This window comes from Salvia splendens, chromosome 10, assembly GCF_004379255.2.
Source record: "Salvia splendens isolate huo1 chromosome 10, SspV2, whole genome shotgun sequence".
Lineage (NCBI taxonomy): Eukaryota > Viridiplantae > Streptophyta > Magnoliopsida > Lamiales > Lamiaceae > Salvia > Salvia splendens.
This window is the reverse complement of record NC_056041.1, coordinates 12,957,058-12,980,323: the sequence shown is the minus strand read 5'-3', so window position 1 is coordinate 12,980,323 and position 23,266 is coordinate 12,957,058. Positions and strand designations below refer to the sequence as shown.

Genomic DNA, 23,266 nt, shown 5'->3' with positions numbered 1-23,266 from the left:
CCCGCCCCAAAAAATATTATTTTTTGCCATTTTGTTCTTCTGTCTTACAAAATTGGTCAATTTTTTTTCCACGAATCACAAAATGGTTAATGATATTGTTGATCCCAATATCCAATGATATATTCTTCAACTACTTTTTTTTGCCTCTTTTATAATTTTATTAATTTTATATATTAAAATATATATCATGTACAAAATCTTAATTTTGAGGATGGAAGGATTAATAACCTATTGACCAAATAAATTCGTCTGAATGAAACACTAGGTCTCAAATTAGTAAGCTACAACGGCTACGAAAAATAGCTGATTAAATCCAATTAATTATCAGTATACATTTTAAATATTTATATTGTTAAGAGGTTATCAAATTCAACGGTGCTTGGTTTAGTCTGGGAGTCAATTCCACGCGGGTTTGATTTTTCAAAGTGTAATAGTAACATGTGATACATTGGATTGCAACAGCTTGACTACACTCCAATTATTGAACACAAATGAGTCCACAATATTGGGTGTCCCAATCTGATTTATGGGCCTATCATTTTTGACGTTTCAATTCCAAAATACTTGCGGAAAAGAGTTTGACACGATGCTATGTCTGAAAATTTTAAAAATAATTTCACAGAGTTGTGTAAGAAATATCATTATTATAAAGACAATCCAAAAGTGAAAATAGAATATTCACGAAGAGTAGTAGGTAGTACTTCATTTTGGAGGAGTTTTTCAATTAAATGGTGTCATCATTTTCGAACTGCTACTAAAGTGCTTATTTGAAAAAAGAGGTTTGAAAATAAGTTAATGTTATAAAATTATAAATATTATAAATAAATAAAATATTATATTCATATAAAATTTGTAGGAGTTCACAATTGTATAAGATCAATGTACTTCTAATCAGTGTACATGTTTTGATTTTTTCAGAGAACGATAAGCTTCTAGTATTTAATTTTTATGTTAAACAATTAAAGTTATATAGTATAATGCTTTGCTCGAATGCCCTTAGCTTTAAATCAGTACATTTATGTATATATAAATGACATAGCAACTTGTTTTACGTATTTTTATAATAGAGTAAATTTTCGAAAAAATCATGGTCAATTTTGTCATCCCATAACTTAAAAAAAACAAGTGATTAGATCATATATTTGATATATTTTTTTTCAATTACCATATGGCGAAAATATTTGGAGTGTCACATGTCTGAATTTATTGACGTGGTACATACATGTGCGAAAATAAAAAATATGGTTGCCTTATATTATACGAAGTCGTTTGAATAGCTGACTATTTTGTCCGCATAGTATTTTTTATCTGTTACATCATACATAATTTCTCTCAAATATGAGATTATGGAACAATTGAGAAATTTGTTAAAGTTATGATAGTAATTATAAATTTTTTTCAACATAAATTGACCACACTTGTTGTTTTTCCGATAATTAACCCTTAATAATATTAGTACTCATAAGTGGTGTTTGGTTTCCTAAATAGAATAGTACCAAGATACAATTTAGGATATAATTGTGAGATTATTTTAGTCATAGGGAGTTAGCTATTACTAATTATCCCATGATTATCCATTTAGGATTGAATTGTGGTGTTGAATCCCATGAACTAAAATACCAAACACACTAGTATATATTTAATCCTGAAATACAATCTTGCAAACCGAACACTCATATACATTAAAATATCAGACAAAATTATAACAAGAATAGATAAAAATGGGGCGACTTACATAATTTATAGTACGATTTGTATTTTTTTTTTACTGTTATAGATGATATGAAAACCAAATATATTTTGGGCCTTACCTTAACTGTGGAAGAAATGGCTTGGCCTCCTAACTTTCGACCTATTCCATCTCTGAGCTCTCAGTTGTCATTTTATCCCCAAAAAAATACCCGTCACAACTGCATCAATCAACAAACATTTAATAATCTAATTAACGATTAATCACCGTAATTAAGACTTAGTCATCTAATCACCCTAACTAATTCAGCACACATTTTGTAATGATGAATTGTTCTTTTTTTACCTCACAAAATATATTTTGTTTGAAGATTTTGTATCGACTTATTTAAGTTAATATTCTTTTCTTATGACATCTGTGAAATACTAGGATTGTAACTTATCAAGTCAAAAAATATTTAATTCTTAATAATGCATTATATTTTCTTTAAGCGATTTTATTTTTTATTTATACTTGAAGGTCGACGATGATTTGAATACCACAATTCATCATTCGTTTTGATTAAATTATTATCACTCACAAAAATACTATATATAAATATGTGAAATATCAAACAAGTACATAACTAACTACAGACATCGTTTGTGCCTCTTCCCCAAATTTCCCCCCAAATCGATCATCAATTCCCAAATCAAATAACCTCCTCTTCCGACGACCAGTTATCGGCACCGAGAATACACCGGCGAAGCACAAGCGTCCAAACATAGCTCGCCGGAGACGGTAAAACACCGTCCAATCACGCGGCGGCGCAAGCTTCCCGACGACGGAGGTATCCTACATGCGATTGAGAAATGGACACGTCATCATTTTAGACATGTAGGGCGGTGATGAACAAGGAATATGCTGTTGGTTTCTGGGGATTACAAGAGATAAAAGCCGGCGTAATACAACCCAAAAGAAGGAATACAAGAAACGAAACTGAACTGAATTACAATGAAACAAATAAACCGTGAATGTTTAGCCGAGTCGAGGAGACCTCTTCCCGCAAGACGAGATACGCCCCGATAGTGCTCTTCGGTTTGGCGTTTCGTCCCCAAAGGTAAAACGACTACGTCTCTTTTGATGCAGCACCGCAATCAGTAGAGCTCCGGCGAACTGGCTGGAGGAGAGAGCAGAGCTTCGACAGAAAGACAATGCAGAGAGGGAGAGAGCTTATGATGCAGAGAATGTTTGGAATTGTGTGTACTAATGCAGTGGTATGGCTAGCCTATTTATAGGCCAAGCCACCATGCAGGGTCAACCGAGCCATGAAGGCTCATCATGGCAGATTCGTAACCGACGTCGGATTTGAGAAAGTGAATATACTACATTTATCTACATAAAATGTAGATCGACGCTATGTCATTTAATTTCACAAAATTAAATGTCTCGTCACATTTATTATTTGGTCAAAATTCATTGACCGGGCATATTTAATACCATGATTTCTACAATCCCCCACATGAGTGGAAATAGCCGAATGCATATGCATGCAGACACAAGCTCAACCCTCGAGAGGTATATAAGCGTAAGGATAGGTAGTTGTTGACTTTGAACCCTCCATAGTCGACACCATCGGATACACAGGCGGCTTAGTAGCGCGATGCTTTGAACTAATCCCCCACGGCGTGCACCGAGACAATGGTGTTAACGCTTAAACACCTCAACCTCATCCGTTCTCACGTTTTGTGTCCATTGCGGTCTTGAACACCACTTTGGATTCATAAGTGCGTTTTTTTTTATGAAGCGACCACACTTCGCACTTACATAGGTGATTCTTAGTCAAGTACTTTGCCATACTTGGTCTCTTTGAGAATTCCATCTCTTTGAGATCCTTAAGAACCATTAAAAGTCATAGACTTAGCCTTTACCACTAGGCAAGCTCTTCAACACTCTATTGCTCTCTAGGGAATAGATATAGTTGAGTGTTTCTCATGAACTCTCATAGCTTAGTTGTCCCTTTGAACCAAGTTCTTGGGATCTCCAGTCATCATGGTTGGGTTACCACTATGATAATTCTATAGTTTGTGGATTTCAAACCCATTCTCTCTAGCAACTTATTCATTTGATCACGGTTTAACCCTTTGGTTAGCGGATCCGCTAGATTATCTATTGACTTCACATAGTCAATTGTAATCACCCCTGTTGTGATCAAATGTCTCACGGTGTTATGTCGTCGACGTATATGTCGAGACTTACCGTTATAGAAGTCATTGTTTGCCCTTCCAATAGCTGCTTGGCTATCGCAGTGGATCAGCACTGGTGGCACTGGCTTAGACCAACATGGAATGTCTTCAAGGAAGTTCTTAAGCCACTCGGCTTCCTCACCAGCCTTATCCAAGGCAATGAACTCCGATTCCATTGTTGATCGGGCTATACAGGTCTGTTTTGTGGATTTCCACGATACTACAGCACCACCCCCAATAGTAAAGACATATCCACTTGTTGAAAGTGAGTCTCTATTATCGGATATCCAATTGGCATCACAGTACCCTTCAAGTACCGGGGGGTATCTCGAGAAGCGTAGCCCATAATTTTGAGTATGTTTTAAATATCTCAAAACCCTTACAAGAGATCTCCAATGCTCTTTGCTTGGATTGCTCGTGTAACGACTCAACTTGTTCACGGCACAAGCGATGTCAGGTCGAGTGCAATTAGTCAAGTACATAATGCACCCGATGACCCGTGCATACTCTTCTTGAGCAACGGGCTCGCCTTTGTTCTTGCTCAAGTGAACGTCGAGTTCAATTGGAGTCTTAACCGGCGCGCCATCATAGGCTTTGAATTTATTCAATATCTTCTCAACATAATGTGATTGTGTTAAGATGATTCCATCATTCGTTCTTAGAATCTTCATTCCAAGAATTACATCGGCTAGACCCATGTCTTTCATGTCAAAGTTTCTCTTTAACATGGCCTTTGTATCGTTAATTACTTGAGTGTTGCTACCCAAGATTAACATATCATCAACGTAGAGACACACTATAACATGACCGTTATTAGTGCTCTTGATGTAGACACACTTGTCGCACTCGTTGATTTTAAACCCATTTGATAACATCACATTATCAAACTTCAAGTGCCATTGCAATGGCGCTTGTTTCAATCCATATAGGGACTTTACGAGCTTGCATACCTTTTTCTCTTGTCCAGGTACTACAAACCCTTCGGGTTGTTCCATATAGATTTCATCTTCTAGTTCACCATTTAGAAACGCGGTCTTTACATCCATTTGATGAATCTCAAGATTGTGCAATGCAGCAATAGCGAGAAGCACTCGTATAGATGTAATCCTTGTTGCAGGTGAATAGGTATCGAAGAAGTCATGTCCTTCCTTTTGTTTAAAACCCTTTACTACTAATCGGGTTTTATACTTATTGATGTGATATTTTAGAGTTCTTAATCAATGTATAAAGATTATCAAGTTCAATTATTTAAACTCTAATAATACTACACTACTGCAAGAATACAGTATCGTAGTAGTATTTCAAGTGTCGATCCACAGGGAGGCGAGATTGCTTACACTTAATATGACTACACAAAGCATAAAAAGATTTTGTTTGATTTTGAAATGGTTAACTAACTTAAGCTACTTAAATGAGACTTTTAACACGAGAAAGACAAGTCACTCCAAGTTGCTTTCTAAGCTTGCGTTGTTACACACCATTACGACGAACCATACGACGGGATTAAAATTATCAACCTAATCGCGTGCACTGAACATGTCTACGACGTATAGTTCACAGTCAGCTGAACACTTGTTCCATGAACCAACTTTCAACGACATTTAGTTCCTGCGGATGCGCGGGAATAAATGTCGTCTACTATAATCACTTACCTAATCCACTATCAATTTATCCCCTGAACAGTTCTAAATCGATAGCATACCAACAAACGATCAATCCTAATCCATGTTAAAGAGACAATAGTTAAGATTTAAACAACACTACATCATTAGCCAAAAACATAGAGTTTAATCAAAGCAAACATTGTTGGTATCAAAACACATGATTCGATGGTGTGAAAACATCCATACAAGCCTAGATTACAACTTGGAGCAACAAAGAGAGCCTAGCCTATACACATGGTAGAATGTAGAAATATAACCATAGGGGTGATGCTCTCGTCGAGTGGAGTCGGGATTCGGGAATGGATGGTCGGAATAATGGCCGGAATGCCTTCCTTCTCTTCTTCCTCTCCTCCTTTCTCTCCTTCTGTCTTTTTCTCTGTCTCCCCCTCTCTGTCCGTTTCCTTTCTCTTTTATTTCCCCAGCAAAACTGCCGAGAAAACTGCTGAAATGCAGTTGAACCACCAAACGCCCGACCGGGCGAAATTAGAAGGGATAATCGCCCGACCGGGCGAACGGCTTCTGGAGGTATCGTGGGGAAACGCCCGACCGGGCGTTTTTGTGTCGTCAATAATCGCCCGACCGGCGAACTTTCTGGAATCCTCATGCGTAACGCCCGACCGGGCGTTTTAGAAGCTCAGAATCGCCCGACCGGGTGTTTCTTCTGCCTGCTATTCTGACGCATTTCCAGCTTCCAACACCCAAACTACACTCAAAACACACTTTGGTGAGTTACAATTACATAGAAATGTTTAGTCTACGGGGGAAAAGTATAGGAAATATGCTTCGCATCAAATACCCCCAAACTTAAGCTATTGCTCGCCCCGAGCAAGATACATTTAAGCACAAAAACTCAACCAAGTCTAACCGCAAAGAGATTTTCATCAACAAGAATCATGTAGGGACGTGAGTGACAAGAACTAAACCCCCGACATTTCCAATCGAGATTCCCACTCTCAAGAACAATCACTCATCCTCCTAGAACGTCAAGTTAAGGTGCACTTCAAAATACGTCCAAGCATGCGATCAAACAACTCAAACCATCATCATTGACTCATTAAGCAATACTAACCACATAGACTCACAGATTTCAAATCGAACCTCTTTAACTCTACCAAGTTCTTTACACAACATCCACAAGCATCAACGATAAGGTCCAAGGTCTTATTTCAAGGTTGTAATGGGGCTAGGGACGAGGTAGGATAAGTATGGATAGTGAGCTCAAAGGCTACACATTTGAGTGCCAAAATCTTCTCTCCTACAACTTCCTTCCAAAGATTAACCAACGAAAAATTACAACCAAACCCACACTCCCCCAAACTTGAGATCTATTCCAGACGAGATTACACAAACAAACATAGAAGCTCTATCTTTATTTCATCAATTTATTCCTTTTTTTTTGTTTTTGTAAAGACCTCGACTTTTGTGAATTTGGAGGTCGTCTTTTTCTTTTTCTTGTTTTTTTTTTTTTTCCTTAGAACTTCATTCTTTTCACCTTCTATCAAGTCTAGAAATGTCTACTCTTTACAATTCACCACCCACACTCAAACTCAAACCACAAAGCTCAACTTGTATTTAGCACCCAAATAGTAGCAAGGTCTATCGATGAGGCTAAAATTAGGCTTATTTCAGTGGCTAAGTGTTTGGCTAAGTGTTTACACAAAGAATAAGAAATTAAGCTCAAGGTGGCTTCTAGGGGATCATTTGATGGACTAGGCATGTGATCATTTGGCCATGGAGTTCATCCTAGTGCCTTATCCTCCCAAATCGTTAACACAAACGAACGCAAGCACTTCACTCGATAAAGCAAATCAATCCAAAATAATTTCCACAAGTCATGCGATTTTCATACTCTCCTCAACTTAAGAAATCGGATGTAATCACAACATGCTCTTTCAAATAAATTCATGCACCCATTCCATTCATCCTAAGCTTCAAAGATCAAGTAAGATCAAGCAAGATTTCCTAACCAGAAAGCCGAAGATAAAGCATGCATCCGTCAACTACATAGATTCAAAACATCTTTATGAAGCAAAACACCCAAAAACAAACATCACAAATCATTCATAACCCCCCAACTTGAATGCGTCATTGTCCTCAATGCATGCAAAAAAGACAAATAAAGTAAAGGGAAAGGAAACTCCCCCAAACTTGGCATGACGTCCATAGTGCGTTCGGGTGGGAGGGTGGGTGTAAAAATCCTTTGCAGGTGTGCTTCCTCCTAAGCTCCAATCCTAACTCCCAGTTGCTCCTACAAAAGAACAAAAACTACAAAAAAAAAAACACTCAATTTAAAATAAATGTTGGAGGAAAGAATTGAGCAAACAAAACCTCCAACATATGAAATCAAAAATAAAAACAAAAAACTTGGGTTGCCTCCCAATCAGCGCCTTTGTTTATAGTCGTTGGCTCGACCTTCTTCATCCTTGTCTACCTCTATCCAGGCTCCAATAGGCGCTTCCCCGCCTTCTCTTGCTTGATCACCACATTCTGTCCATCTACTCGAAACATGACCGTATTTGTCTTGGTCTCTATCACAACATCACCGGTTGCTAAAAATGGCCTACCAAAGAGGATAGGCATGTCCTTGTCCTCTTCCATCTCTAAGACAATAAAGTCGACCGGGAGTACAAACTTGTCCACCTTCACCAAGACATCCTTGATGATCCCTAGTGGCTTCACAATTGAGTGATCCGCCAATTGTAGCTCAATATCGATTGACTCAATCCTCGCTTGTAGACCGATTGACCTCGCCGTCTTCAGAGCCATCAATGATATTCCCGAGCCTTGATCAAGTAGGCACTTTGGGAACTTTTTATCTCCCATCTCACATGGGATCACACAACTCCCAGGGTCTCGTCTCTTCGCAGGTATCTTCCCCTTCACCAATTGTGAGCAAAATGCGCTCAATCTCACCACACCATCGTCTTGTATCTTCTCCTTTTTCGCAATAAGATCCTTAAAAAACTTGGAGAATTTAGGAAAGTGTAGGAACAAATCCACCAGGGACACATCTACATTAACTTTCCTGATAATGTTCATCATCCAATCGAGTCCTTTCTCTTGAATTATTTTCCTACCCTTCTTCTTATTCTCGACTGGGAAAGGTGGTGGCGGGATAAAATCTGGAAAATTAAATGGACACTTCGGGTCCATTGCCGGACTTAGTGGATTCTTCTTGTGGATATCACTCATGGTTGACTCTTCTTTTTCTTGTTGACATTCCCTAGCTTCGGTAGTAGCCCACTCAATCCCCTCGTCCGCCCCTGCGTGCGAGGTTTGTGAGCCAAACAACTTGTCCGCCCCTGCGTGCAAGATGTTCGAGCCATTTTGTGCATCTAGCATGATTGGAGACTCAAGATCCTTCCCACTTCTTAACTTAACTGCCTTGCACTGTTCAAAACCTTTAGGATTGGGCACCGTATCACTCGGGATAGCATTAGGAATTCTTGTGTGAGATGCTGTAGCGATCTGCCCAATTTGAGTCTCGAGATTCCTCAATGTAGCTTCCATCTGACCAAACTTTTCCACCGTCTTCTCTTTGAAATTCTCATTCTCCCTTTGACTCTTAGTCATAAACGAGAGAATCTTGTCCCAATTGATCCTCGACTGATGGCTTCTTCTCATAACCCGGGGGTTGAGTGTTTGTCCTCCATTGGGTCCCCGAGTTGTTGCTAGGACCACTTTGATTCCAGTTCGATTGCTGAGGCCTCCAATTCTGCTGATTGCTGTATTGGTTGCCTTGGTTAAACCCTTGGCCATTGTTGCCAATGTAGTTCACATCCTCGATTGGTGGTCCTTGAATACTAGAACATTGATCAGTATGATGCCCTCCTTGACACAATCCACATCTCATCACTGCCACTGCTTTGGGTTGAGGAGTCAGTTGCAGCGATTTCACTGCCTTTGTCATCGACGACATCTGGGTGCTTATATCTGCCAATTGAGCTTCAATTGCAGATACTCTCTCTGCATCCTTTGTAGCACCGAATGTGTCTCCTCCTTTCTCCGCTGCTCTCCTTGGGTTGTGCCAGTTCCGTTGATTGTTAGCCAACCTTTGGAATAAGGCTCTCACCTCCTCATGCGTTAAGTCATCCAGGTTTCCATTAGAGCCTGCAGTAACTAGTCCCGTGCCTTCATTGTTGAGTCCCTTGTAGAATTTCAAAAGGTCATGCCCCGGAGCTAGACCATGGCTCGGGCATTTCCTTATCAGGTCTGTGAATCTCTTCCAAGCTTCTGCAAAGGACTCATCATACTTTTGATGGAAAGAAGTGATCTCTTCTCTCAATTTCTCGATCTTCATCGGGGAATTATATTCTAAGAGGAACAACGTCTTCAACTCTTGGAATGTTTCAATGTTGTAGCCCGGTATAGAGTCATACCAAGCTCTTGCTTTCTCCCTCAGAGAGAATGGGAATAAGACCCTCTTGATCAGATTGTGTTCCACATTCGGGGGTCTGTGAGAGTTCGTCAACTCGTAGAAGGCATTGAGGTGGCTCATCGGGTCTTCATCATCCCGTCCATGGAAAAGATTCCCCCCATTCACCAAACTAATGTAGTGAGGTGGAATGTTGATGTTGTTGTTCGCATAAGCAAACTCTCCGGGGTACTCAATTCCCGATCTAAGAGTGTCGCCAAACCTCACAACGGGTGGTGGGACAGCGTTGTTGTTATTATTGTCGGCCATCGACTCAGCTTCCAGATCACTGTCACTATTCTCAAACAATGGGTTATCTCTGATTGGACTCGGCGAATCCTGTTGAATTTCAAACCCGGCTGAACTTCCTGACCCTTTCCTTCTTTGATAACAGAGTAATCCGAAAGGCGGTGTACCCTGAGATCTCGTGTGCATTCACGACTTTCTTTTTTTTTTTTTTTATGTTATCTACACAACAGAAAATACACCAAGCACAAGCACAAAATATTTCCTAATTACCGAAAGCGAGACCTCTCGACAACTTCGGGGTAAGTCCTATAAAACGTGTGTGCTAGTGTGCAAACAAAACTACCTAAAACTAAACTAAGAGTTAGCTAAAAATTACCTAAAATAATACACTCCTTCGTCTTCAAGTCCGGACGTGGTAAATGGCTATCACACCGTAGAACACGAACAAGGTACCTAAAAAACTCAAAAAGAAAAATCAAACAAAACAAAATAAAAACTAAAACACTTAAGCATAAACAAGCTATTGCCTCCCCGGCAGCGGCGCCAAAACTTGATGTGATATTTTAGAGTTCTTAATCAATGTATAAAGATTATCAAGTTCAATTATTTAAACTCTAATAATACTACACTACTGCAAGAATACAGTATCGTAGTAGTATTTCAAGTGTCGATCCACAGGGAGGCGAGATTGCTTACACTTAATATGACTACACAAAGCATAAAAAGATTTTGTTTGATTTTGAAATGGTTAACTAACTTAAGCTACTTAAATGAGACTTTTAACACGAGAAAGACAAGTCACTCCAAGTTGCTTTCTAAGCTTGCGTTGTTACACACCATTACGACGAACCATACGACGGGATTAAAATTATCAACCTAATCGCGTGCACTGAACATGTCTACGACGTATAGTTCACAGTCAGCTGAACACTTGTTCCATGAACCAACTTTCAACGACATTTAGTTCCTGCGGATGCGCGGGAATAAATGTCGTCTACTATAATCACTTACCTAATCCACTATCAATTTATCCCCTGAACAGTTCTAAATCGAAAGCATACCAACAAACGATCAATCCTAAGCTATGTTAAAGAGACAATAGTTAAGATTTAACAACACTACATCATTAGCCAAAAACGTAGCATTTTAATTAAAGCAAACATTGTTGGTACCAAAACACATGATTCGATGGTGTGAAAACATTCATACAAGCCTAGATTACAACTCGGAGCAACAAAGAGAGCCTAGCCTATACACATGGTAGAATGTAGAAATAAAACCATAGGTGTGATGCTCTCGTCGAGTGGAGTTGGGATTCGGGAATGGATGGTCGGAATAATGGCCGGAATGTCTTCCTTCTCTTCTTCCTCTCCTCCTTTCTCTCCTTCTGTCTTTTTCTCTGTCTCCCCCTCTCTGTCCGTTTCCTTTCTCTTTTTATTTCCCCAGCAAAACTGCCGAGAAAACTGCTGAAATGCAGTTGAACCACCAAACGCCCGACCGGGCGAAATTAGAAGGGATAATCGCCCGACCGGGCGAACGGCTTCTGGAGGTATCGTGGGGAAACGCCCGACCGGGCGTTTTGTGTCGTCAATAATCGCCCGACCGGGCGAACTTTCTGGAATCCTCATGCGTAACGCCCGACCGGGCGTTTTAGAAGCTCAGAATCGCCCGACCGGGTGTTTCTTCTGCCTGCTATTCTGACGCATTTCCAGCTTCCAACACCCAAAACTACACTCAAAACACACTTTGGTGAGTTACAATTACATAGAAATGTTTAGTCTACGGGGGAAAAGTATAGGAAATATGCTTCGCATCACTTATCAACTGTTCCATCAGCCTTAAACTTTCTTTTAAGAACCCATTTGCATCCTAAAGGTTTAGCACCTTCGGGCAAATCAACCAACACCCATGTGTGAATAGCAAAATTGAATCAATTTCGCTTTGAACAGCTTCTCTCCAATGCAGCCCGTCTGGGCCAGCAAATGCTACTTTTATCGATGTTGGTTCTTCATCCAACATGAAAGCAATGTAGTCAGGACCAAAAGTTTTTGGTGTTCTGACTCTATTACCACGTCTTAGTACTGTATCTTTTGGATCGGGCCTTGCACGCTTGCGCGATTCAGGTTCCGCATCTGCTGATTTAGAACTAGTGGCTTCTTCTTCCACTTGTTTAGAACTAGTGGCTTCTTCAATTCTTGTCTCAGAATTGGTTGAGACTTTTTCCTTGTCTTTGCAAGGAAATGTATTTTCGAGAAATACAACATTCCTCGACTCAATTGTTGTTCCTACTTTGATAGTCGATATTTCAGACTTGTGAACAACAAATCGATATGCACTACTGTTAAGTGCATATCCAATGAAGATGCAATCAACCGTCTTAGGTCCGATTGTAACTTCTTTGGGCGGATGAACCATCACCTTTGCCAAACACCCCCACACTTTGAGGTATTTGTAGGATGGTTTCCTTCCCTTCCACAACTCATAAGGAGTGATATCTTTTCCTTTGAGAGGGATCTTATTTAAGATATAGTTGGCTGTCAAAACAGCTTCCCCCCACATGTTATGTGGTAATCCTGAAGTTAGAAGTAGTGCATTCATCATCTCTTTTAGAGTTCGATTTTTGCGTTCTGCAACACCATTAGATTGTGGTGAATATGGAGCAGTTGTTTGATGAATTATACCACTTGCGTTGCATAACTCCTCAAACGGGGCTACATATTCGCCTCCTCTATCGCTTCGAATCATTTTGATTTTACAACCAAGTTGATTCTCAACTTCGTTCTTATAATTTTTGAACGCTTCTATTGCTTCATCTTTACTTCTTAAAAGATAAATGTAGCAATACCTTGTGCAATCATCTATGAAAGTGATAAAGTACTTTTTACCACCTCTTGTTTGCACCATCTTTAAATCACATACGTCCGTGTGAATTAATTCAAGGGGTTTTGTGCTTCGTTCAACCGAGTGAAACGGCAACTTAGTCATTTTTGCTTCAAGACAAATTTCACATTTATCTTGGGTATCCAATTCATTAGCCTTTAGTAAATCTAAATTCACTAATCTTTTAATAGCTTTTGAATTCACATGTCCCAATCTACAATGCCACAAATTTGAAGACTCAATCAAATAAGAGGAAGTAGATGCTTTATTCTTATTAGCCAGTGGCTTTGGAACACGCAGTGTTGCTATACTAAGCTTGAAAAGTCCGTCGGTTACATAACCTTTTCCGAGGGACTTCCCAAACTTATACAATGCAAACCTATCGGATTCAAATACAAGTTTAAAACCCTTATTCACTAGTATTGATCCTGAAACTAGGTTCTTCCGGATGTCCGGAACGTGCAGCGCATCCTTCAAGGTGATTGAGACGCCAGACGTCATCTTTAGGATTACATCACCAACTCCGAGGATTTCAGACGAGGCTTGATTCCCCATGTTTATCTTTCTCCCTTCAACGTTGTTGTAGGTGGAGAACATACTCCTATCTGCGCAAACATGTGCAGTAGCGCCGGTATCAATATACCAGCCACCCTTGTTGTTGTTGACAAGGTTGACCTCTTCAGTGACCACAGCAATGAGGTCGTTCTCATCCCAGTCCTTGAATTCCTTCTCAATGACGTGGGCAGCCGGCTTCTTCTTCTTGCTGCGGCAGTCTTTAGCAAAGTGGTCTGGTTTGCCACACTTGTAGCAGTCGCCTTCAAACTTCTTTGAAGGCTGCTTTCCCTTCCCTTTGTCGTTTGGACGGTTTGGGCGAGAGCGTTTGTTGGAGGGTCCGCCCCGCTCCAACAGATTGGCTTTGGCCTCATTTGGGGTGATGCCCTTAGCCTTTTGATCACTTTTGCGCACGTCGGCCTCGATGCGCAACTTCACGATCAAGTCTTCAAGGGTCATCTGCTTTCGCTTGTGCTTGAGATAACTCTTGAAGTCCTTCCAACTTGGAGGGAGCTTGTCAATGATCGTGCACCTTAGGAACTTATCGGGCAATGTCATCCCTTCAGCCACTAAGGAGTGGATGATCATTTGGAGCTCTTGGACTTGCTCCATGATGGGTCGAGAGTCGACCATCTTGTAGTCCATAAACTTGGATGCTACAACCTGTTCAGTCCCTGCAGCATTGTCTATGCTATATTTCTTCTCTAGGCTTTCCCACATTTGTTTAGATGTGGTTACATTGGAGTATACATTATAGAGGCTATCATCTAATGCACTTAAAATAAAGTTTTTACATAGATAATCCCCTTTTCTCCAAGCTTCATAGTCTGCCATGACTTCGAGCCTAGTCTCTTGGTCGCTTGGCGCGGGCGGCTCGTTCTCCGTGAGGAAGTTGGCGATGCCCAATGTTGTCAAGTAGAACAACATCTTCTGGTACCACCGCTTGAAGTCAGATCCTCCAAACTTTGGTGGCTTCTCGGCAGGTGGCATCATTCTTGGTGCCATAGGTGCCGCACTTGGTCCTTGGAATGAACCAATTCCGTTGCCCCCGAAGGAGCCAACAACATGGTTGGGCATAGAGCCCCCACCATTCATGTTGGGCATAGAGCCCGCCATGGTCGTACCAGCCCCGAAGGGACTAGCACCCGCATGAGACCCGAAGGCCCCAACATTCGTGTGAGACCCGAAGGCCCCAACACCCGTGTGAGACCCGAAGGCCCCAGCACTCGATCCATTAAAGGACCCGAAGGAACCACTAAAAGTGGAACCAACCGACCCACTCGAAGTGGATCCACCAGTGAGCCCAAGGGGGTTAACGAACTCCCAAGGGGTTGTTGAGGAAGAAGGATAGCGCCCGGGAGTGGGCATCATCGTCGGAGTCGACGACGTGTTGACAGGTCCAGTGGTCGCCATGGTTGAAGGAATGGCGGCGGTGGTGTTGGATTCCGTCGACATCTCCAGCAAAGGTGTATTAAGTTTCGAAATTTTAAGTTCAGTTTAGAGGTCAAAAATCCCTTCAAAAGCAAGTTATCTCGTCTTGCGATTGTTGGTTTCTGGGGATTACAAGAGATAAAAGCCGGGCGTAATACAACCCAAAAGAAGGAATACAAGAAACGAAACTGAACTGAATTACAATGAAACAAATAAACCGTGAATGTTTAGCCGAGTCGAGGAGGCCTCTTCCCGCAAAACGAGATACGCCCCGGTAGTGCTCTTCGGTTTGGCGTTTCGTCCCCAAAGGTAAAACGACTACGTCTCTTTTGATGCAGCACCGCAATCAGTAGAGCTCCGGCGAACTGGATGGAGGAGAGGGCAGAGCTTCGACAGAAAGACAATGCAGAGAGGGAGAGAGCTTATGATGCAGAGAATGCTTGGAATTGTGTGTACTAATGCAGTGGTATGGCTAGCCTATTTATAGGCCAAGCCACCATGCAGGGTCAACCGAGCCATGAAGGCTCATCATGGCAGATTCGTAACCGACGTCGGTTACGAGCGTGTGGCAGGCGTGTGCCTATCGCATGTGGAGCGTGTGGATTTCTCACGTGGCAGCCGTGACTGTGCCTCGCTTGACGACGTGTCAAGCCACTTGGATTGCTGACTCGGCGGTGGTCCAAAAAGAATAGTTTGGGCCAAGCCCCAAGCCCAAAGACCAATTGCCAAGATCCAAGTCTAAGTCCAAGATCGGGATCGGGCCCGGGCCCGCGGCCCGCGGCCCGCGAGCACGAGCACGGGCAGGCGGCGGCGGCGCGCGCGTGTGCGCGCGTGTGGGCTCTTTCACCCATCTTGGTCCACTATAATTATTAAGTAACATAAAGTCACTTAATTTATACATATTAAAAGATGTGTTAATCCTCCAATGTGGGATAATTAACACTAGTTAATTATTCCCTAAGCTCCAACTCCAAGCTTTAATAAAAACTAATTATGCCCAACTTTAATCCACTATTTCTCACTCACCGGAAATCGGATTTGAGAAAGTGAATATACTACATGTATCTACATAAAATGTAGATCGACGCTATGTCATTTAATTTTACAAAATTAAATGTCTCGTCACATTTATTATTTGGTCAAAATTCATTGACCGGGCATATTTAATACCATAATTTCTACGTATGCCAAAAATGCTGCCATTAGGCTTTTCTTTTTCTTAATCACTTCAAATATTCCATTACGTCTCCATATTAGACAACGGAATACGAATCTCTAACATATTTATCGGTTCTCAGTTCGTTCTTTCAATATTCAACTTCCTTAATCTTGGAAATCCTTAACATTTTCAATTTTAGCGCAGAATTTTGAAAATTTCGGTTGCCTATCACATTCGAGATTGGTTGCTGGGAAAGAGAGCAGAGCAGCCACCATTTCTGCATCGGAGACCGCGTGGACGACGCGATAGCTGAATGCTGCTTGATTCTGAATTGCTTTTGGTTTCGGACCTTTGTGATATCGGCGGAGAACGAAGGTGAGTCTAGGAATTCAGCCTAATGCGATTAGTAAGAATTCAGCCTAATGCGAGTAGGCTTTGTTTTCGCTTTTGTTCATATGATGTGTTGTTGAACGTTTACTGATAGCCCTAGTTTGGAGTTTCAACTGGTGAATTATGTGGTTGTTGCTTTGGATTGCGGTTGTTTGATATAGTGCTCGTGGCGGTGGTGGTTTTTCTTAGTGTTTGAGTTAGGAGCCGATGGGTGGCTGATTGTCAAACTGAATCAACAGTAGTCTCTTCTTGCATGGTTTGGCATGACTTACAGAAGAAGAAAATTAGAAACGGAAATGTTATGAAATCTAAAATGAATCCCATTGCCAAATTAGTGATCAGAGAAGAAATTAGTAATCAGAGAAGAAACTCGTGATCAACTCACATTGTGTGTTTCAATACTAGTACTTGTTTTGACTTGAACATAAAATTCTGTGGTGAACAAGTTTTATACCTGTAGGATCACAATAATATATAATCAATGATTTAGTTTAAATATTTAAACTAGAAGTCACTTGAAAATGGATTGATCTGTGTGGCTTAATTACATGATTTCCATACCTAATTGGCCCCTTTAGCCTCTGTGCATTGCAAGCTGATACTCAATTTAGATAATTCTAAGTTCTGATGATTAGTCACTCATTTGGACCAGTTGAAATAGATACATCATGATATAATGGTTTGTTAAAGAGAAAGTGAATGCTTGTTTTTACTTCTGTTTTTTTTGAAATATTTCAGGATCCACTTGCTAGTTTTGGTTGTGCACTAGTATCTTCTATCTTGCAAGAGAAGACCCTGAAATACTTGAACAAGTGACAAATATACAAAGAGAGAATCATGGGCTCTGATAAACAAAACCATGGTTTATTGGAGACTCTAAAGATGGAGACAGTTAGGACTTAGGACTATATTCACTCACACGTATCCGTATCCGCATGAACATTCACGGCATGTTGTCATTGCTGTTTTTATAGGTTGCCTATTTTTCATATCATCAGATAACATGCACACTCTTGTTCAGAAGTTAGACAACAATTTTAAGTGGTGGTCTATGTATGCGTGCTTGCTGGGGTTCTTCTATTTCTTTTCTTCCCCCTTTATAGGAAAAACAATCAAACCAAGTTATTCAAACTTCAGTCGTTGGTATGTTTCCATTCTCAATTGATTTCATCAATTTTTATTTCTATATACCAACTCAGAACAAAGGTCATGAGATTAGGATAGTGGGTTCAGTAATTGAGTCTTTCACGTTTCAGGTACATAGCATGGATACTGGTGGCTGCTTTATATCATCTTCCTAGTTTTCAATCAATGGGAGTTGATATGAGGATGAATCTTTCTTTGTTTCTAACCGTCTACATATCTTCCATTTTATTTCTTCTTGTATTTCACATTGTATTCATTGGCCTCTGGTATATTGGCCTTGTTGCTCGGGTGGCTGGAAGAAGACCTGCAATTCTGACAATCCTTCAAAATTGTGCTGTAAGTTCTGATAGTATACTGGAAAAGGTCAAACTTCCTTGTTACTTATTGCTGCCATTATTGTTGTGTAGGTTATAAGTGTGGCATGTTGTGTATTTTATAGCCACTGTGGCAACCGAGCAAACATTAAAGAAAAGACATTTGAAAGAAGGAATTCTGGCTGGTTTACATTGTGGAACAAGGAAGAAAGGAATTCATGGCTTACAAAATTGTTCGCATGAATGAGTTCAAAGATCAAGTTTGTAAATCATGGTTTGCTCCAGTTGGTTCCGCCAATGATTATCCATTTTTGTCAAAATGGGTCATTTATGGAGAGGTATGTTCTCTATCTGCTGCCATCAGCCATTGTTTTACATCGACATGTCAAATTATCTTATTCTTTTGTTGCTCATTTTCCAGCTCACTTGTAGCGGTGGCTCACTTTTATAGGTCTTTATATTGCAAATTATGTTGTGGAGAGATCAACAGGGTGAGGGTTAACAAGACACCATCTGCTGTACTTCAGATTTGTTTTTTTTGTTTTTTCGTTTGGCTCCTTGCATTTTGCCTCCATTTAAGCATATGTCAGTGTTGTGTTTACCGAACAAATCACCTTGTGTATTGGTTAAAGTAACTACATAACTCTGTTTCTTCCACTTAGCGAAGTTGGACTGCAACATTGGGTGGGCAAACAATGAGTGTGGAATAGTCTTTGATTACTGATAATCTGGCCATTAATTATTTTGTTTGGTCATTTCTCACAATTTAAGTAAATCTTTAGGCTACATGTCCCTCAGACATTGAGAAAAGTGGGTGCATTTTCTGATGTTGTCATCCTCATTTTTTAGTCTTATTCTAATTGGTGATGTTAATTGATAACTCCAACAGTTGGGTTCTTACTCACCCTGTATCACAAAAAGAATCCGAGAAGTTGAAGAAGAAGCAAATGAAGCCTGATTTTCTGGATATGGTTCCTTGGTACTCAGGGTACAGTTTTAGACTCTCGCATGGTTCCACAATCCACATGGATGCTTATATTATTTGGTGGAACCTCCAATCATTTTAATCTTTCTTCTGATATGGTTTAGGACGTCAGCTTATTTATTTAAGACAGTTTTTGATCTGCTGGTATCTGTTGCTGTGTTTGTTGGGCGTTTTGACATGCGTATGATGCAGGTACATTAACCATTTATAATTTCCTTTTTTTTTGGTCTCCGTTAATTTTCAAATATCTAATTTATGAAATTGCTCCTTCAAACATGTTTCAAGCTTTTTCATGTATTTTTCAAACTTTTGTTTCTCATGCTCCATCCTTGTAAGGTACTTGCTTTTAATTGTGATACTTGTGTCACTACCGTATATTATCATGAAATCTGCAATATGCTATTTGATTTTTAGTGTGTGATTGCATACTCTGCAATTTTCAAATATTAGGCTGCAATGAGCAAGGTTGAAGATGCAGCTAAGCAATATGATCTTTTGTACGACCAATTCAGTGAACACGATGAGTTGTGGTTTGATTTTATGACCGATACTGGCGACGGTGGCAATTCTTCATATAGTGTGGCACGGCTTATTGCTCAGCCTTCTCTTAGGGTTCAAAGTAATGGTTCCTCGATTACTTTGCCACGAAGTAACTTGCTCCTTATTGGGGGTGATCTTGCATAAGATCAACGAGTTCTCTTTCTGCTATTTATTTTCTAGGACTCTAACTAAGACTGGGACTACTGAAAGTTCTGTATATTTTAGGGTTAAATACTAAGCAGGATGTCAAATCTGGATTTCAGGTATCCTAATCCATCTGCATTTACGTATGAGAGACGCCTTTTTCGTCCCTTTGAAGATGCTCTTCAGCCTCCTCTGTGGTATAAGGAGGAGCATATAGCTGCAAATAAACCAGAATTGCCTTGTGGGATGTCACTACTGAAGGAGTATGATGGCCCTCAATGCTTTGTTATACCTGGAAATCATGGTTGGTTTAGTTTCTGTTGGTTGCCCAGATTTGAACTAAGTGCTACTTTGGCTTCTTTATTTCAGTTTTGATCATTTTACTGGTTAATATAGATTTGGCATGGCGTCTTCTTCTCATTTACAGATTGGTTTGATGGGCTTCAAACCTTTATGCGGTATATATGTCATAAAAGTTGGTTAGGTGGATGGTTTATGCCCCAAAAGAAAAGCTATTTTGCCCTTCAGCTTCCAAAACGATGGTGGGTCTTTGGCCTTGACCTTGCTCTCCATTCTGATATTGATGTCTACCAATTCAAGTTCTTTTCGGAACTGATTAAAGAAAAGGTATTATTTCTTAATATCTGGCTTTTGTGGCAAGTGCTGCTGTTATAACTTATAATGTTTATTCCTCTTGTATTTGTTTATATTTGTGATAGTGCTTTCTCATGTAAGCTAGGGGTCTGTTAGATATTAATATTCACTAATAATTAGGAATAATTTTTCACAGTTAACAGAAGATACAGAGGCTCGATGTTGAACATACTAGCAAACAGTAGGGAGAAAGGCAGAAATCTCATTTACTGACATGATCATACATGTTAACTCGTGGTTGTGGTTGGAGATCGACAAACACAATTATTTTATTTTTACAAACCTTTACTTTGGTTTTGCTAATCTCATCTTCTCATAGTTAGTTACATTTTAGCTCTTTTTTTTACCTTGTGTTTTATTTTATTGTGAAACTTGATGTTTAAATTGTAAGTATTTCTTCACAGGTGGGGGATTGTGATTCAGTTATCATCATGACTCATGAGCCTAACTGGTTACTCGATTGGTACTGGGATGATGTCACTGGGAAGAATGTTTCACACTTGATACGGGACCATTTAAAAGGGAGGTGCAAACTACGAGTGGCTGGGGACTTGCATCATTACATGCGCCATTCTCATGTACCCTCAGAGGAGCCCGCATATGTACATCATTTACTTGTTAATGGTTGCGGCGGAGCATTTTTGCACCCGACTCATGTTTTCAGTAATTTTGATAATTTATATGAAGCTTCTTATGAAAGCAAGGCAGCTTATCCATCTTTTGAAGACTCAAGCAGGGTAATCTGCAATTTCATGATTGATGCATCTACTTCTCAGATGCTAATTTTCTAATAATATGTTTATAATCTTGGTGCAGATTGCTCTTGGAAACATATTAAAGTTTCGGAAGAAAAATTGGCAGTTTGACTTCATAGGCGGTATTATATACTTTCTACTAGCCTTTTCCATGTTTCCACAGGTAAATATTTTCCTGGTTATTGCCACTGAATACCTTGATTCAGTTGTCAAGAAGCGAGCATCCTAACTGCTTTTAGTATCAAGTTCAAACTTTACAATTGACAGTAAGATGACTGATTGCCTTCCCCCTTTTCTAGTGTAAGCTGGATCACATCTTACAGGATGATACGTTTTCTGGTCACTTGAAGAGCTTCTTCAGATCAGTATGGGATGCTTTCATCTATATGCTTGGACACTCGTATGTATCTTTGGCTGGTGCTTTCTTTTTGTTGGTTACTGCTGTCACCTTCGTGCCTTCAAAGTTGCCCCGCAAGAGAAAATTTACAGTAGGCATTCTCCATTTTTCTGCTCACCTTTCTGCTGCCTTGATTCTCATGCTGCTTTTGGAATTGGGTATCGATACTTGCATTAGGCATAAATTGTTGGCAACTTCAGGTGAATGCCTTGTTGGTTGGGATACTATATATTTAGTCCTCCCTCCGTCCCACAAGAATATGCACTTTTTCCTTTTAGTCCGTCCCACAAGAATATGCACTTTTTCCTTTTAGTCCGTCCCACAAGAAATAACTGATTTTTTCTCGGTTTATGTCTTAAATTTTCATTTCAGGATACCATACTCTGTGTGAATGGTATCGATACGTGGAAAGCGAGCATTTTCTCGACCCATCTGGCCTACGACCACGTATTGAGCAAGCGAGCATTTTCCCGACCCATCTGGCCTACGGCCACGTATTGAGCAATGGACACTCGGCCTTTATCCAGCATGCATTAAATATCTGATGTCGGCATTTGATATCCCTGAGGTGAATACAGTATACAACTTTCTTCATCTTATGTGCCTTTCCCTTCCATCCTATTTTAAATATTGTTTTTCAGGTGATGGCTGTCACCAGAAACACTATCTGCAAGAACGGGATGGAGTCATTTTCTCGTGGAGGGGCCGCGATATATTATGCTTCAGTCTTCCTTTACTACTGGGTCTTCTCAACTCCCATCGTTTCATTGATTTTTGGAAGCTACCTATATATCTGCATCAATTGGCTTCACATACACTTTGACGAGGCTTTCTCTTCACTCCGCACTGCTAACTACAAGTCGTTTACTCGGTTCCATATTAACTTAAAAGGCGATCTTGAAGTTTTCACACTTGCTGTGGATAAGGTGAGAAACAATGGTCCATTTTTCTTCTTTCGTTGCCATCGTTGTGTGCTAAGGTTGACCCGCATGTGTAATTTGAAGGTGCCGAAAGAGTGGAAGCTGGATCCTAGTTGGGAAGGTGAATCGAAACAACCACCTGACCTTAGCCACCACCAATGGAGATCGCGTTCTTGTCAGCACGATCCTGTCAACACTGTAAAGATCGTCGATCATTTTGTTATTGAACAAACAGTAACACCCAAATTCGAGGCAGTAAATGGATCAGTATCTCATTGATCATTGTTTTGTAACACTAATGTAAGTTTTGCTATGGATTTCAGAAAGCTGTAGTAGTGGTACAAAAAGAAGTAAAAAGGAAGAAGTGAAATCAAGGTATAGATTAAGGAGAGGAGTAGTTCTAAAACGCAATAGAATATGCGATGATTATTAACCCCATGCTGTAATATGCAAATCTAGTTGCTGCATTTACATGTACAGTTTTACGATTAACTAAATCTATTTCAACTATCTAGTTATTTTTGCAACAAAAGATTACAAATTTTGTTTCAATATTTTCATGTTTCTTGGTTCAAAAAATTTCGAACTCAAAAAGTATTCTCGTTTTTGTACATATACTGCAGCAGCTTGTAAAAGATTGTAAGTTTGTAACCAACTCTTCGAGCAATAATAGTTTATTTTTGCACACTATTATAATTTGATGGGTATTTTTTATTTTGAACAAATTTCGACCCATACTAACCACTTATAGCACCCA

The 23,266-nt window shown here is 40.1% G+C and overlaps 1 protein-coding gene, 1 non-coding gene and 1 pseudogene across 2 annotated transcripts; 2 read left to right on the top strand and 1 right to left on the bottom strand.

The window, feature by feature from the left end:
- Positions 1–2,328: 2,328 nt before the first annotated feature.
- On the top strand, positions 2,329–23,023 carry LOC121752210 (annotated as a pseudogene).
- LOC121752645 lies at positions 8,013–9,089 on the bottom strand. The gene has a single exon (XM_042147762.1). The coding sequence runs from the start codon at positions 9,087–9,089 to the stop codon at positions 8,013–8,015; it is 1,077 nt and encodes a 358-aa protein (XP_042003696.1).
- Positions 9,761–9,867, top strand: LOC121753462. Its single transcript, XR_006040436.1, has one exon. It is a non-coding gene; the product is annotated as a small nucleolar RNA R71 (small nucleolar RNA).
- Positions 23,024–23,266: the final 243 nt, after the last annotated feature.

What these genes read in the sequence shown, in the direction of transcription:
- LOC121752645 (XM_042147762.1), bottom strand. Translation starts at nt 9,089, where the DNA reads ATGGAAGCTACATTGAGGAATCTCGAGACTCAAATTGGGCAGATCGCT.